Source organism: Papio anubis, chromosome 7 (assembly GCF_008728515.1).
Source record: "Papio anubis isolate 15944 chromosome 7, Panubis1.0, whole genome shotgun sequence".
Lineage (NCBI taxonomy): Eukaryota > Metazoa > Chordata > Mammalia > Primates > Cercopithecidae > Papio > Papio anubis.
In genome coordinates, this window is record NC_044982.1 from 5,962,819 (window position 1) to 5,978,714 (window position 15,896).

Consider the following 15,896-nt stretch of genomic DNA (forward strand, 5'->3'; position numbering starts at 1 on the left):
GAACATTCTGGCACCATCTGAGCAGGACCAGCCTCTGGGGAAGGGCCACAGCCCAGGAGGAGGCAATGTGGGCAGAGCCCTGCCTGTATCCCAGGTTCCACATCCCCCAATGGTGTTTGTCCCCTTGGGGACTGGGGAGGGAAGGGACACTGGAGCTGGCAGGCTGGGCCCGCACTACCTCTCACGGGCTGCCTCCACTGCTGTGTGCTGTGCTGCCTGAATGGTGTCAGAACCTGAGAGGCCAGAGTGGAGGTCAGGGAAGCTGTTCTGACTCCTGCTGGGGAAACCAGGGCTCCCTGAGCAAAGAGGCTGGTCCGGGGGTGCACACCAGGGACTGGGTTTGGAAGAAGTCTGTTCACGCTTTGAAGGACGGGGAGAGCCCGGCCCTGAGCTGCTACCTCTCATTTTGTCTTGACTGTGGCCGCGTGCACTTGGAGGCACCTCCCTCTGTCCATTGGTTACCCAATCGTGTCCCTGGGACCTGAGAGTGAGCAGAGACCGGACCTGAGAGTGAGCAGAGATAGGACTTTGCTTGACACTAAATGGCTCCAGTCAGCTGCTGGTTCTTTTTCTTGTCTCCTTTTTATCTGGGTTTTCCCTCTTGCCTTGCTATCAGCGCCTTTTTTCAGCACTGACACTGCCTGCATGTAGCAACCTACTCCCCAGATTAAATGAGAGAGTGTAGAAACTGCAAAGCATACAACATACAGCATATAAGGATGGTGGTGATGGTAGCACAACAGTGGGAATTCAATGTCCCCAAACTGTACACTTTAAAAGTGGTTCAAATGGTAAATGTTATGTTTTCCATGTTTTCTGCAATTAAAAAACAAAAATGTACAAGGTACTCATTGGCAGCATCTTCTAATCTGCCATGTACTTGGAAATGATATAAGCATGTGTGAACCATGAGCCCATAGGTCCAGACGGAGGATATGAGCAAAGCACACGGGCTTTGTCAGCTCTGTTTCCACCATGCAGGACCCTCCCCGGCTGCCAGTGCTCCTCCCGGGGTTCCCACGCTGGCTGCTGCTGGCTTGGCTGGGATGGAAGACCCTCATGTAGCTGGCACCCTCAGGGCTGCCCCTTGCCCGCTCTGGGAGGAAAGCGGAGGATTCACACTGTACCTTTACCAGGGCGGGACTGAGCCAGCCTGCGCTCTACCCGGGCAGGTCGGTGGGATGCTTCAGACTAGGGGGAGAGGCAGGGGGCAATGCTGGTCCTCCTGAAGCCACCTTTCCTTCCTGAGAGCTCCCTGGGGAGAAAGAAGGCCCTGGAAGCCACCGACTGGGGGCTGGGGCAGAGCTGGGGCAGCTTGGCCAGGCGGCACCCTTGGGAACCAGGGTTTCCTCATCTGTAAAATGTGACTCTGCGAGGGCAGGAGCTTGGTTTCTCTGGCTGCTGTACCCCCTGGGGCCTAGAACGAGGCTGGTTGGTACACAGTAGGCGTCTAATAAATGTTGAGGGATTGAATGGATGGACCGATGAAAAGGTTGGGCAGGTTGTTACTGACGGCCTCTGGGTTTCAAGGGCCCATTCACTCTGTCACTCACCTTCTCGCCCGTGCATTAGTTCCCTCATTTATTCATTCCTCCCGCAGGCTCTACCGCACTCATTCATTCATGCACTCTGCCATTCATGCACGCGCGGGTTCATTCATTCCCTGCCCCTCTGCCATTCCTCGCCCGCACCCCGCGCACGCCGCACCCCCGCGCCCCTGCCCGGCCCTGCGCCCACCACGTGCGCCCCGGCCGAGCGCTGCGGGGGGGAAGTGCGGGCTCAGCCGCGGCTGCGCGGGGCCGGGGCTGGCGGGGAGCCGGGCTGGGGGCGGGGGGCGGGCGCTCCCTGCGGGAAGCCGGGCGGGGTGGGGGAGCCCCGGCCGCGCCGGCTCCCGGCGCGCTCGGCCTCGGATGGGAGGGCTGGCGGTAGCGGCGGCGGCGGCGGGACCCGAGCGCGGCGGCGGCGGTGAGCGGCGCGGCTGCCCCGGGGCCATGTGGACAGGCGGTCGCCGGCCGGGCCGGCTGCGCCGGGCGGTGAGTACCTGCGAGCCGGGAGGGCAGGGCGCGGGCGCGGGCGCGGGCGCGGAGGCGGGGCGGGCGCCACCCACGCCTGGGGCGGTCCCTGCTCGGCGCCGGAGGTGGCCGGCCCCCCGCCCTGCTCCCCTCCGCGCGGCGCCCCCGCCGTGGCGGCTTCACTGGCCCAGGAGGAGCCGGACCGGGTCTCCTGGGAACTGGGCACTCTCGGGTGGGGCGGGGATGCCCGGCCTCCGCGCGCCGCCGCGAGCGCCCGGTCCGATCGCGGGGTCCTTGCGCCCTGACACGCGCGCCCCTGCGGCGGGAGGAAGGGAGGGGCTGGGGACCCAGGGCGCGGCTGGAGAACTGGGGACGCGCCGCTGTCCCAGGCGGGTGGCGAGGGTGCGGGCAGGCCTGGACCCGCCTGCGTCAGGGGGCAGGGCCAGCCCCTGCTCGGGAGGCCGGAGAAAGGCCCGGGAGCCGGAAGGAGGCTGGACCCGGGGCCGCCTCATTGAGCGTTTGCAGCGCGTGGGCGCGCACGAGCCTCGGACACCACCATCCCATTCAGTGCCTCGCGGCAGGTACTATCCTCCTGCCCCTTTACAGGCGAGGAAACTGAGGCTCAGGGAGGCCAGGGCCTCGCCCAGAGCGGCTCAGCCAGCGCGCTCACCCTCCCTGAGCCCCAGCACGTTGGATGGGAATTTCTGCCCCAGCGTTTCCGCTTCCTGCTTGGTTTAGAGGTGTTTCCTTCCTCATCTGTGCCCCACCCCATCCCCAATGTGGTTTCCTCAGGGCAGGAACAGCGTGGGCGACACGCTGGAGTCTCCTGAGCAGGCAGAATGGGAGCAGAGTGGGCACCCGGGAGCGGGCCGGATGGGTAGGGAGCATTGCACGTGCAGAGTCCGCATGGCCAAGGTCGGGCCAGTGCAGATTGGGGGTCCAGTCCTGGGGGTATGGGTGGGGCGGGGTCTCCACGGCCACGCTCCGTCGGAGGCCCCAGTGCTCTGGCTCTCTGGAGGCCATGGACAGGTCCTTTTCCTTCTCTGGGCCCCAGTTCCTCTGCCTGTCAAGAGCAGCAGCGACCCCCACCACTCCCAGGGCCAGGCTCCCACGAGGACTGTGGGCAAAAGCCCCTAACAAACTGTGGTGTGCAGCCCTGCCAGGCTGGGCTTGGTCTTGCCAAGCGAGGCAAGTGGCCGTTGGGGGTGGCTCTGCCTGGCATCTGTGACACGAAGGGCGGGGAGACGGCAACAAGGGCCCCAGCAGCATCCTGCAAACCCTTAATTTTCCCGACTCTCACTATAATCAGGGCGGCTTGGAAAAGCAAGCACCGTGGCAGATGCGGCTCTGCCTGGGCTCCGAACGCGGGCTCGGGGCGATGGGCGGCTGCGCTGCTGCCCAGGGCCCTCCCCAGCTTTTGTCTCATATTTATAGATTCCTACGCTCCGCGTTCCGTTTGTCGTCAAAACCTGGAACTGTTCGCACCTGGGAGCTGAGTGGGGAGGAGGGCTGCCTAGGACCTCAGCTTGGAGGATGAGTTTTCCATGGGCTGGAGTGGAGTGGGGGGACACCTGTCAGATCCCAGGGCCGGGGAGAGGAAATGAGCCCTAAGCAATCTGGATGATCTTCCATCCACTCTCCCAAGACTAGGGCACAGGGTCTGGCCCACATAGCTGCCATTTATGGAACGCCTGCTATGTGCTGGGCCCTGGATCAGCATTTCCACGCATCATCTCCACGGCAACACTTTGAAGGAGCTTCCCTACTCCTGCAGACACTCCTGATGTTGAAGAGTGGATGGATGGATGGATGGATGGATGGATGGATGGATGGATGGAAGGAAGGAAGGAAGGGATGGATGAATGGTTGGATGAGAGGGAGGGAGGGAGGGATGGATGGATGGATGGGAGAGAGGGATGGATGGATGGATGAGAGAGAGGGAGGGATGGATGGGAGGGAGGGATGGATGGATGGAAGGGAGAGAGGGAGGGAGGGATGGATGGATGGATGGGAGGGATGGATGGATGGATGGAAGGGAGGGATGGGAGGGACTGACTGCAGCCCATGAGTCCATGACTATTGAACATAGTCCACAAATCATTACCCAGGGTCAGAGGAGGTGGGGCCCAAGGGCTGAGTAGTTGCTGAACAGATGAAGGGGTCAAGGCGTGTTACCAGAGCTTGGCCCAAGGCCTGAAAGTGATGGGGAGAGTGTAGAGTGTTCAAGTCTCAAGACTTAGAGAGGCTGTGCCCTGCTGGAGTGTGGAGGCCATGGTGGTGGGGAGGGGTAGCTGCTCCCCCTAAGGGAGGTAAGGATCCCTGGGACAGATCGGAAGGTGACCTTAGGACTTGCCATGTTGGTCTAGAATCACCCCGCAGGGTTCTCTCCTGGCTCCCCCTCCTGCCGAGAGCTGGTCACTAGCCTTAGTGGAGAGGCCTGGACGGAGGTCTGCAGCCCTGGGTTCTGGTTCTTCCTCTGCCGCTGACTCACCGTCTCCTCTCTAGGGCTCCGTATCAGAATCTTAACACCCATTACAGTCAGGGGAGTGACTACTGTGTCCTAAGAGCGGCACCAGATTGTGGCCTGTGGTGGGAGAAGCTGGCCAGAGGTGTCTCTATTGCTTTAATCATTATAGGAGTGAATGAATGATGAATAAGTGGATGAATTCTACACTCACCTAACATGCTGTCCCTAAGCACCCACTCTTCCCTGCTCACTGGGGTCACTTAGGTGAGTCTGACACAGACCTTGCCCTCCATGAGTCCACAGTGTGCTGGGAGATGGACCCTGGCCAGTGTGGCAGGAGTCAGGAGATGCTGGGGCTCTTCTCTCCCCTCTAGCTAGGAAGGGAATTCAAAAGTGGCCCTTGCCTCAGCAGGCCATGCGTCTGTAGGACAGTACAACAGCCTCTGGGGTCTGCCTGGGGTGGGGATCAGCCAGGGCCCAGCTCTGAGCCAAGTGGGGGAATTGTAATTGTTGGTTCAATCGGCAATCCCTGAACCCAAGTCAGGGATGGAGATGAGTCAGGCCTGGGCTTTGCCTGGGGAAGCCAGACATGGAAACCCGGTCATCCCGCAGCGGGTGCATGCTGGGATTAAGAGGTGTATGAGGTGGAGAAGCAACGCGGACATAATGAAGGGAACGCATAGGTGGATGATGCTGTATGGAAGGGAAGCACTAGCAGGATAGAGCAGCAGATGGATGGGTAGAAAGCTAGAGGGATAGGCCGGGTGCAGCGGCTCACGCCTGTAATCCCAGCACTTTGGGAGGCTGAGGTGAGTGGACCACCTGAGGTCAGGAGTTCAAGACCAGCCTGACCAATATGGTGAAACCCCATCTCTACTAAAAATACAAAAAAATTAGCTGTGTGTGGTGGTGTGCACCTGTAGTTCCAGCCATTTGGGAGACTGAGACAGGATAATTGCTTGAACCAAGGAGGCAGAGGTGAGGTTGCAGTGAGCCGAGATCATGCCATTGCACTCCAGCCCCTGGGCAACAGAGTGAGACTCCATCTCAAAAAACGAAAAAGAAAAAAAGAAAGCTAGAGGGATAGATGGATGGGAGGAGAGGTTGATGGATGTCAGTAGCAAGATAGGGATGGATGGGTGGACAGATGGAAAAGTTGATATGGATACAGGACTGGATTGATAGAACAAAATATCAATGGATGATACATGGGTGGAGAGAGGGAGACTTCTGATACACAAGGCAAGATTGGTAGATGAATGGATGGGAGGATCTTTGGATGGATGGATGAAGGGATGGATACATAAATGGATACAGGTGGTGCCTGGATGCTGGGATGGGTGGATGAATACTTGAATACATGTCCATGAATGATAGATAGAGGAATGAATGGACACTGGAAGAGCGCATGGATAGGTGATGAGAGTATATTAATGGATATGTGGATAGAAGCCTGAGAAGGCAGCTCATTGCGCAAATGGATACAAAGCAATGGATAGATGCATGGATACCAGACACAAGTAACAGAGGAATAGACAGACACATGGAGGGATGGGCGGGCGGATGGATGGAGACGGGAGTGAGAGGACCAGTGGACAGATGAGTGCCTGTCAGCGGGTGATGGACACAGACATAGAGGGATGTGTTGGTGCGTGGATGGCACCTGTAAGTGGGTGAGCGGTCATGGGTGGATGGTGGAGGATGGTTGGTTGAATGGGTGGAGCTTCAGGTCACTTGTGCCTTGATTTCCCTGATGCCAGTGTTTTGCTCACAGACCCCCATGTCCCTCTGCTTCAGAGACATATACTAGGTAGGCGCAGGGTCAGGAGGGGGCTGATCAGACACGGAGACTTGACCCCACCTTGAGTATTTGGTGGGAGAAAAGCCAACCCAAACTAACAGCCATTCGGCCTTTCCAGGCCCGCGTTGCCCTGGAAGACACACTCAGGCAATGAGGAAGCAGCAGTGAGGCCTCTTCTAAAGGTCAGCGGCCAGCCGGGGTTCCTGCAGGGGCGCCCTTGGCCAGAGATCTCCCTGGAAGGCCTGGACAGCTGTGTACGTGTCCTATCTGAGGAAGGAGAGCTGGGGCAGAATTCATGTGCCGATGGTACAGCCTGTGCTTGGGTGCTGGGGACTTGGAGACATCAAGACCATGGCTGCCCTTGGGGATTCTCAGGCCGGCGTGAGAAATCCAGGGACAGCAGGGCAAGTGATTAGGAGCACAAGTGTGCAGATTCCCAGAGCCTCAGTGTCCTCAGCTGCAAAAGGGGGATAATAATAGAAACTTCCGACCAGGCGCGGTGGCTCACGCCTGTAATCCTAGCACTTTGGGAGGCTGAGGTGGGCCGATCACAACGTCAGGAGATCAAGACCATCCTGGCCAACATGAAGAAATCCCGTCTCTACTAAAAACACAAAAATTAGCTGGGCGTGGTGGCGCATGTCTGTAATCCCACCTACTTGGGAGGCTGAGGCAGGAGAATCGCTTAAACCAGGAAGTCAGAGTTTGCAGTGAGCCGAGATCGCACCGCGGCACTCTAGCCTGGCAGCAGAGCGAGACTCGTCTCAAAAAAAAAAAGGAAAGAAAGAAAGAAAGAAAAAAAAAAAACTTCTGTGCTGGGACAAGGGGAAGGTTAGTGAAAGTGACCACACCCCTGCTGGCCTATGCTACAGCCCCTGGCGCATGCCCGCGCCATGGGGGTTTACCTGAGGCCCCTCAGAGCCCAGTTTCCTCCTCCATGAAGCGGGGTAGCTGTTCCTAGCTTGCAGGCCTGCTGTAACAATGAAGCAAGGTGATGTTTGGCACTGTTAGCAGAAGCCCAGCATGCCTGCCCACATGGCAGGGTCCCCCCAACATCCTGTGGCCTGGTCTTCCTGCTCCAGTCCCAGCAGGCAGTGGGCAGCCTCATGCCCCTTCTCTCAGAGCTGGCAGGAGCCAGCTTTCTGACCACGGGGGCAGCGTGTGCCAGGCAGCAGGAGAGGGGCTTGGGCATCTGGAGAGGAAGCGGGTGTGAGTGCCTGACCTTTGGGGTTCCGTCCTGGGCCTGCCATGCCCAAGCCATGTGACCTCTGACAGGTCACTGCACCTTTCTGAGACTCTGCTCCTTTTAGCAGAAAATAGAGCCTTTGGCCATCGTGCTGCACAGGGGCAGGTGGGGATTTGGGGTGATGACGCATGCCCAGCACGGAGCTTGGCACGCGGGAGGGGCTTGGGAAGCAGGACTGAATCAGATGAGTCAAGAGGCAGGGGCTACGGCCAGGAGCTGGAAGCCGCTCCAGGAGAGGTCATCCAGGATGGTGGTAGGTGAGCCGGCCCAGGCCTTGAGCCCATGGCAGCCGGCAGCATCCTCAGAGCCTCAGGCCCAGGCGCCTGAGAGCCAGGAGGTTGTTATGACAACGGAAACTTGCCTGATGCAGCCTGAAACTCTGGAAGCAGCTCAGAGGACTGGTTGGCCAGGGCCCCCAGAACACTCCTGAAACCATGCATGCTAGTGAAATGGACACATCAGAGCCCCAGTGCTAGTGAGTCCTGAAATCCCTTGCTCACGCCACTTCCCAGCACTGCCATGGGCTGAGTGCTGTCCCATGCCCACCTGACAGATGAGGAGGGGGATGTGACTTGCCCGTGGGCCTGTTGGAGTGTTGGAGAAGGGATTTGAACTTGGATCTGCCAGCCTTGAAGTCTCTTTCTCACTGGTGATAGGGCAGGGGCTGAACGACTGCTGCTGGGGAAGGGCTGTTCAGGTGTAGAGGGGCGACTGTTGGGCACCACGGGGTGGGAGGAGGACACTGTGGCCTCCCAAGAACCTGAGATCCCTCCCCTATATTCTCATCCTGTTTCCGGTCAGAGTAGGCCCACACCAGGCTGGGGATGTTTGTGAACTGACAGTTTGTGACTGAATGCCATTCATTCAGTCAGTCACTCAAGAACTACGTATTGAGCACCTACTATGTGCCAGGCCCTATGCAAAGAGCGGGGATACAGTGGAACTTCCATTCTTTGGGGGGACACACACACAGATAATAAATAATTGCAAGCACATTAATTACAGTTCGGGGCCAGGGCTATAAGGGGCTGCCGCAGGGGTGCTTGATCTAATCTGAGCGACAGAGGGGGACAGGCTATGAAACTGGGACCCTGAAGGTCAGCTGGGAATTAGATGACGGGAAGGAGGGAAGGGAGAGAGTGGGAGTGTTTCTGGCAGAGGGAAAGCAAGTGCAAAGTCCCTGAGGTCAGTTAGAGCTTAGCACATTCAGGAACCTGAGAGACGTTCCTTGGCAGTGGGGAGCACAGGGCGGGAGGGTAGCAGAGAGAGAGAAGACACCAGCAATTGTCAGGGCCTTGCAGTGTGTATGAAGGTGTGAGGTTGTCTAGTCACCTGGCCTGTGATTTTATTTATTATTTATTTATTTCTGTATCTATTTTTTAGATGGAGTCTTGCCCTGTCACCCAGGCTGGAGTGCAGTGGTGTGATCTCAGCTCACTGCAACCTCCACCTCCCGGTTTCAAGTGATTCTTCTGCTTCTGCCTCCCAAATAGCTAGGACCACAGGTGGGCACCACCACACCCAGCTAATTTTTGTATTTTTAGTAGAGATGGGATTTCGCCATGTTGGTTAGGCTAGTCTCGAACTCCTGACGTCAGGTGATCTGCCTGCCTTAGCCTCCCAAAGTGCTGGGATTCTAGGCGTGAGCCACTGTGCCCAGCCTGGTCTGTGATTTTAAAAGGTCATACTGGCCGTGTTTGTGGGATGGGCCGGGCTGGATCCGCATTGACTCAGGAGCCACAGGAAGGGATGCTCACAGGTGTCCAAGTGAGACGTGGTGGTGTCTGGTACCAGCAAAGTGATGGTGAGGATGCAGGGAGGTGGCCAGGCCTGAGAAAGGCTGAATCTCCAGGGCCTGGCGGCCAGGGATGGGTACAGGGAAGAGGGGGAGGAAAGAGTCGAAGCAGCCCCTGTTCCTGTCTTGGGTGGCTGAGGCCATGGTGAGGCCATGCACTGAGTTTTGCAGACTCAGTCAGGGGTGCCTTGGGCATCCAGCTGAACTCAGAAAAGCAGGGGTCCCCAGCACCGGATGGAGGCATCCAGACAGGGCCTGGGTGTACAGCTATGAGCATGCCGCGCAGGGCCTCAGCCTCGCTCCAAGCAACACCAGAGGCCAGGCCAGGGATGGTGGCAATGCGTGCCAGGCCAAGGGCCTGGGCTGCCACCCCTGGAGAGCCTTCCTTCACTCTAGCACCCCAAAGCCGCATCCTAGGAAGGATCTCTGCGTGGGGTGCAGCGGGCAGGTGTGTCTCCCTTCACACAAAGGATGGAGGGTCCAGGTCTGGCTCTAGCCCTTCTCTAAGTGTATCTCCCCACCCCAGTCTCACCTAACTACACCCCAGGCCTCCATGTGCCAAAGGCTCTTGCTCATAGTGTTAGCAACCGCTTTTTCTCACCCTAACCCTGTATATCATTGGAGAATTGCACACAGCTGCTACCAACAGAGATGAAATACCCATAGCTTAAAGACAAGGGGTTCTTTTTCTTTCAAGTTAAAGAACTACCAGAGGAAGGCCAGGCACAGTGGCTGATGCCTGTAATCCCAGCACTTGGGGAGGCCAAGGCAGGCGGATCACCTGAGGTCAGGAGTTCGAGACTAGCCTGACCAACATGGTGCAACTCTGTCTCTACTAAAAATACAAAAATTAGCCAGGTGTGGTAGCAGGGACCTGTAGTCTCAGCTACTTTGGAGACTGAGGCAGGAGAATTGCTTGAATCTGGGAGGCAGAAGTTGCAGTGAGCTGAGATCAAGCCATTGTACTCCAGCCTGAGCAACAAGAATGAAACTCCGTCTCAAAAAAAAAAAAAAAAAAAAAAAACAGTACCAGAGGCAGGTGATGCAGGGCTGGTGTGATGATTCAGTGGTCATGGGAGATCCAGATTCCTTTTGTCTTTCTGCTTCTCCATCTTTTATACATGGCTTCTGCCACAAGTTTGTCTCATGGTGCAAAATGGCTGCCACAGCTCCAGCCATCACTTCCATGTTCTAGAGAAGCAGCAGGAGGATGGGGAATGGGAAAAGGACACAGGTTGTCTGTCTGATCTTTTTCGCAGAGCTCTGCCAGCAGTCACACCCAACTTCTGTTTATAGTTCATTGGCGACCTCCTGGCCTGGCTGCATAGGAGCCCGGGAAAGGTGGTCTTTTAGCTAACTACCCTGTATCTCAAAAGAGAATGAAGGCTCTGTAATAAGGATGCATGGGAGGACAGTGGGCTGCCCGCGGCCTCTGCCGACCCCTCCCATTTGCTGGTTTGCTGCAGTTCCAGTTTGCCCTGCTTCAGGCCCAGTGCTCACGCTGTCATGGTGACCATCGTGGCCATCTGTCCACTGCCTGTCCTCTGTGCCCCTGCACCCTGGACTGCACCTGGCAGAGGAGATGTCAGAGTAGGAGAGGGGGAGGCCCAGTCCAGGGTCCTGTGTACCACAGGAGCTCACTCAGGGCGGGCTACCTCCCCAGGCAGAGCCCAGGACATGACCTTCTCCTCTCTAGCACTTTCTAAGCCCTGAAGCTCAGCTTCCATTTAGTGAGAATTGATTTGGGGGTGGGAGGCCGTGAGGCCCTGCCACTGGATCAATGGGCAGGCGGGCATCTGGCTGGTTGCCCTGGTCTGTGAGGACGGGAGGCACAGCCCCCAAGAGGGCACAGGGATCCCAGCCCCATGGGAGGAGAGGAGTGGGTCACGGCGCTCTTGGGGAGCCCAGACCTTGGACTGACTCAGGAGGATGTTCTCAGGGGCCAGCTCCCAGGTACGGGGCTCTAACCCTGCCTGTCCCAAGCAGGGCAGCTACAGCTCCCTCCTGGAGCCCAGGGCAGCAGCCCCCATCAAGGAAGCCCACAGACAGGACCTTCGAAGCCACATGCCAAGCCCCAGCCAAGGTCGGAATCCTGAGGGCAAATCATCTTGCCCCAGCTGGGCAGCTCGGCCCAGCCAGGAGATGGCCCGGGTGTCGCCAGTCCGGCCATCCTCCCCAGAGTCCCTGAACACAGGCAGCCGGGCTGTCACAGGCTCCCTCGCACGCCTGGGCCGCCGGCGGGAGGCCAGACTGCCCTTCTCCAGGTTCCTGGATGAGGTCACTGTGCGGGTTCTGGACCCTGGGACCCTGGAGGCCTTCAGGGTGCCCAGAGGCCGCAGCCCAGAGCCCTCCGCAGTGAATCGAGGCCAAGGCCTGGCCCAGGAGGCCCTTGCAGGAGCTGCAGCCCCAGGGGAGAAGGACCCGGCCCTGAGCTCCCAGCTTTCTTCGGAGGCGGCCGCTGAGGCTGCAAGCAGAGTGGGGCCAGGCCAGGCCGTGGGAACTAGTGGGCCTTGCTTGGGCAGTGGCAAGCGCGGAGGCCGAGCTGCCTCCCCTTGGAGGCCTCCAGGTCGGGTGAGTCTCAACCCCAGAGGTCTCTTCCCTCCTCATGTGCCGTTTCCCCACAGGTCCTGTCTGACCTGCTCCAAGTTCCCTCCCCACACCCCTTTTATAATATCTGTAATAGGAAAGGCCTTAATTGCCAAAGGAATGAATCTCTAAGGTGAAATTTCTGACTTTGGGGCAGGCAGACTATTTCTGTATGGAATGCACATGCGTGAACAGTAATGATAACAATTATCATAATCCTCTCCCCACTGTGGCAAAGCCTTGGTGGTTTACCTCGGGCTTTCCTGTGATTATCCTTTTACAGTTTTGAGCCTGAGACAACCCCACATGAGGCAGGCTGTCCCACAGGCTTGTCAGGCAGGGAGGTGAGCTTTCATAGCTGCCCCCATTACATGGAGTTGGAAACTGAGGTTGTGAGGGGCTGCCACTTGCCCCAGGTGACACAGGGAGTCCTGGCTTGGGCTGTAGAGCTCTTTCGTCATACCCCGTCCACACATGCACTCTGACCTCAGACAGACAGACAAAAGATGTGGTGAGATTTCCTTAGCTGTCCTGGGGACGGAGCTGTGCAGAGCATTGGGCAGGTGGGACCTCACTCAGGGACTGGCACCCCCACCTTGGTGCTGACCTTCCGTTCCCTGCACCATCTGTGTCCCGTGGGCCAGGGAGGACCCCTGGGCTGCCTGGATGTTGCTCGTGCCCCAGTTCCACCTTCTCCCAACACGGGATGGAGGCGGAGGCGGTGGGCTGGGTTTGTGGGATATCAACCTGTAGCCTCCCAGGAAGTCTTTTCTGCCGGGAGGGGGTCTGTTCTGGGGACAAACCCCGGGTGAGTGCGGTGACTGATACTCGCGGAGCGTTGACTAGTGTTCTCAGCTTCTGACCCCCAGCTTGGGCGCAAGTCCAGGAGGTCAGCGCCATCATTATGTCCCCAGTGCACAGAGGAAGAGGGAGGTGGAGGAGCCGGATTGGGCCCAGGCACTTTGCCCTCCACCTCTGCACCTCTGCCACCTGTGTGCTGCTGGCCCTCAGGTCACCTGCTCTGTCCAGGGATGGCCAGGGACAGGCCGGTGGGTGGGAAGTTCTGGTGATTTGAAGCCCTGCCAGCCCTTTCCCTGTAGGTCTGCATGGCCAGCTGGGGCCAGGCAGCTCTGGGTGGAAGCGCATCTCAAGGGTCAGTGGCCTTCTGTGTGACTCTGGACAGGTCACCCAGCCTCATTGTGCCTCAGTTTCCCCAGCAGTGAAAAGTCAGTCATGGTCACAGGCACCTAATAAGCATTGTGTCCCCGTCTGCTCCTCCAGGGGGTGGTGAGCTGGGAGCCCCGCTTCTCTGCTGCTCTTGGCTCCGCTTACCATGCAGACCGCCCTCTGGGGACTGCTGAGCCCCAGGGGAGTCCTGGTGCCGCCTGGGCCCTGGAGGATTCCATCCCAGGGCTTCTTGCACATATCTCTCGGGGCCTCAGGGCCTGTTGGGGCCCAACAGTATGTTCAGGGGGCGAGGCTGCACCCTGGGGCCTGGCCAGGGTGGCCCCACCCAGGAGCCCAGCTTGACTCCTTGAAGCGAGAGGTGGCATCAGCCTCAGCAGGAGGGGCTGGACCACACCTGGCCTCGGAGGCCCCGGTCTCCAGGCCTAACTCCTGCTACACCCCACCTTCTGCCACCAGTCCCCCAGGATCGTATCTCATGATGGGCGCCAACTCTGAACCCCCCAGCTCCAGCCTCAAATCAAATACAGCAAGCCTGTGAAAGGGATCCTAGGATCAGGCTCGTTCCATAAAGCAGGCACTGAGGCCCAGAAAGCTGAGTCCAGCAGAGTCCTGGTTGGGCTGTGCCCTGGCTAAAGTCACACTCCCCCCAGTGTCTCCTTGGGGACATTAGAGATAACTGAGGAAGGGCCCTGGCACAAGGTAGGGATTCAGCCGCCGGGATGATAGTGGTGATAAAGATAGTGATGCCAGCCCTTCACAGGGGCTTGTCTGTTGATTTGAGTACCCACTGTGTGCCTTGTACCTTCCTGGCCTGGACAAGCCTGTGTCCCCAGAATGCTTTCTGGAGGGGGTAGCTCTGGGGAAGCAAGGCAGATCCCTGGCTTCCAGTCACCAGCCTGCAAACCCTTTCTTGAGAGACCGTGCCTGGGGCTCCACCATGAACCAGTTCTGGGAGGAAGCTGCTGCCCCAGGAGAGCCCTGGGTTTCATTCCTGTCCTGTGCTGTCCTGCCTGGCTGAGTGGCCGTGGGTGAGTCTCTGGTCCTCCTCTTCGTTGGTCAACAAACAAGAGGCTGCTGTAGAAGGTCTCTGGGACCTCCGGTTATCACAGACTTGGGACTGAGCCTCATTTATACTAGTGTGAATGACTCAATCCAGTGTTTATCTGAGAACAAAAGTCAAGAAGGAGCAGGAAGCACAGGGCCAGGGGCACAGCCCTGGGTGGGGTCGTGACAACACCCCCAATGCCAGTCCCCAAGGCTGCAGTTGGATCCTGTCTGAGAGACTTTCCGGCTGAGTGACCCTGAATAAGCCACTCTGCCCGCCTGGCCTCAGCCTCTCGATGATAGGGAAAGCTCAGATGTGGATGGCGCCTCTCTTGAATGGGGGACCCCCGAGGTGCCTGGAGAGGGGGCAGCTGCTTCCCAGCCCTGCTGACTGTTGCCATGTGGGAATGTGGGCCGACGTTGCCAGATCTTCCAAAATTTTCAGTAGAAGCCAAAAATACGGATTTTAAAATGTAAACTCCCAATTTTTAAATGTTGGCTCGAATGTTAAAAAAAAAAAGCCTTGTTCAGGCCAAATACAACATGTCGGTGGGCCAGATTGAGCTCTGGGAGGCCAGTTCGCTGTCACCAGCCTAGCCCGGCGGCACCAGGGCACAGCTGGGTAAAGGGAGGCCCTGTATGAAGTCACACAGAGCCTAGACAAGACCCAGACCTCAGGTGTGACAGGGTCACCTCTGCAGCTGAGGCTAGGTGCGGGGATTCCCCAGGGAAAGGACATTCTTGGCCCCATGTGGGGACAGCCCCAAGCCAGGGCCTGGGTTCAGATCCTCAACTTGCTGGATAACCCTAGGCAAGCGCTCTTCCCTCTCCCATTGATCGGATAAGGCCAGGAAAGCCCGCGGCTCATTTGCTGCTGCAGCTTGGGGATGCCTGGGGTTCACAAGGCCCAGGCAGCTCTCCACCCTTATCCTACCTGTGGGTCGGCCCGTGACACCGATGATCCTGCTCTCCTCCTTGAGACAGCCCCTGAAGGACCACCCCCACCCTTACTGCAGACTCTCCTCCCATCTCCCACCTGCCCCTTCCCAGTCTCCTTGGTTAGTCCTGCTTGCCTCCTGACCCCCAACAGTGGCAGGGTCCCAGGCTCCATCCCAGCCCCTGTCCCCTTCCACCGTGGCTGCCCCGGTGGCCTCCCCAGTGTCACTCTGATCTGACTACTTTTAGGTTCACGTCTCCTGGAGCCTCCCCTGAACTCCAAGCCCATTTCTCAGCCCTTGGTGTCTCCCCTGGGATGGCCAAGGGGCACTACCAGACCTGAATCCCCCATGTTCCCCCGCCTGTCTCCAGCTGCTCAGGTCACAATGCTTCTGTCACCTCAGGGGTTCTCTTCCTTTGTGTCTGCTTCTAGACTGCCTGGGAATCCAAGAATCCCTCCCACCTCCACCCCAGGCTCCGTGGGCCTGGCTGGATGCCCTGGGGTCCTGCATTTGCCCATCTCCACACAGCAGTGTGAAGGAGACGCCTCCGTTCATCCCTCCAGGGACTCGCATCCATCTCATGGCAGAAGCCAAGGTCCTGATGAGGGCACACAAGGCCCCGCACCCCAACTGCTCCTTCCCACTGGTGATGGGGATGCTTCCCAAACTCACCAGACGCAGCCCCAGGGCTGCTCCTCCAGCGACCTCCCAGGACTCACCCGCCCCTCTTCTGGTGGTTCCCTGGGAACTCACCCGCCCCTCCTCCGGAAGCTCCCCGCTCCACTACCTCCACCCCCCGGCCCCCCCCCCCCCCCCGCC

At 58.4% G+C, this 15,896-nt stretch overlaps 1 protein-coding gene across 1 annotated transcript in view; it reads left to right on the plus strand.

Moving 5' to 3' along the window:
- The first annotated feature begins 1,853 nt into the window (after positions 1–1,853).
- BEGAIN (brain enriched guanylate kinase associated) overlaps positions 1,854–15,896 on the plus strand; it is a 49,815-nt gene continuing 35,772 nt past the window's right edge. Inside the window, exon 1 of the mRNA XM_031667840.1 lies at positions 1,854–2,033. Within this exon, the coding sequence (XP_031523700.1) occupies positions 1,911–2,033 (123 nt within the window). The 5' untranslated portion in view covers positions 1,854–1,910. The remainder of the gene's footprint in view (positions 2,034–15,896) is intronic.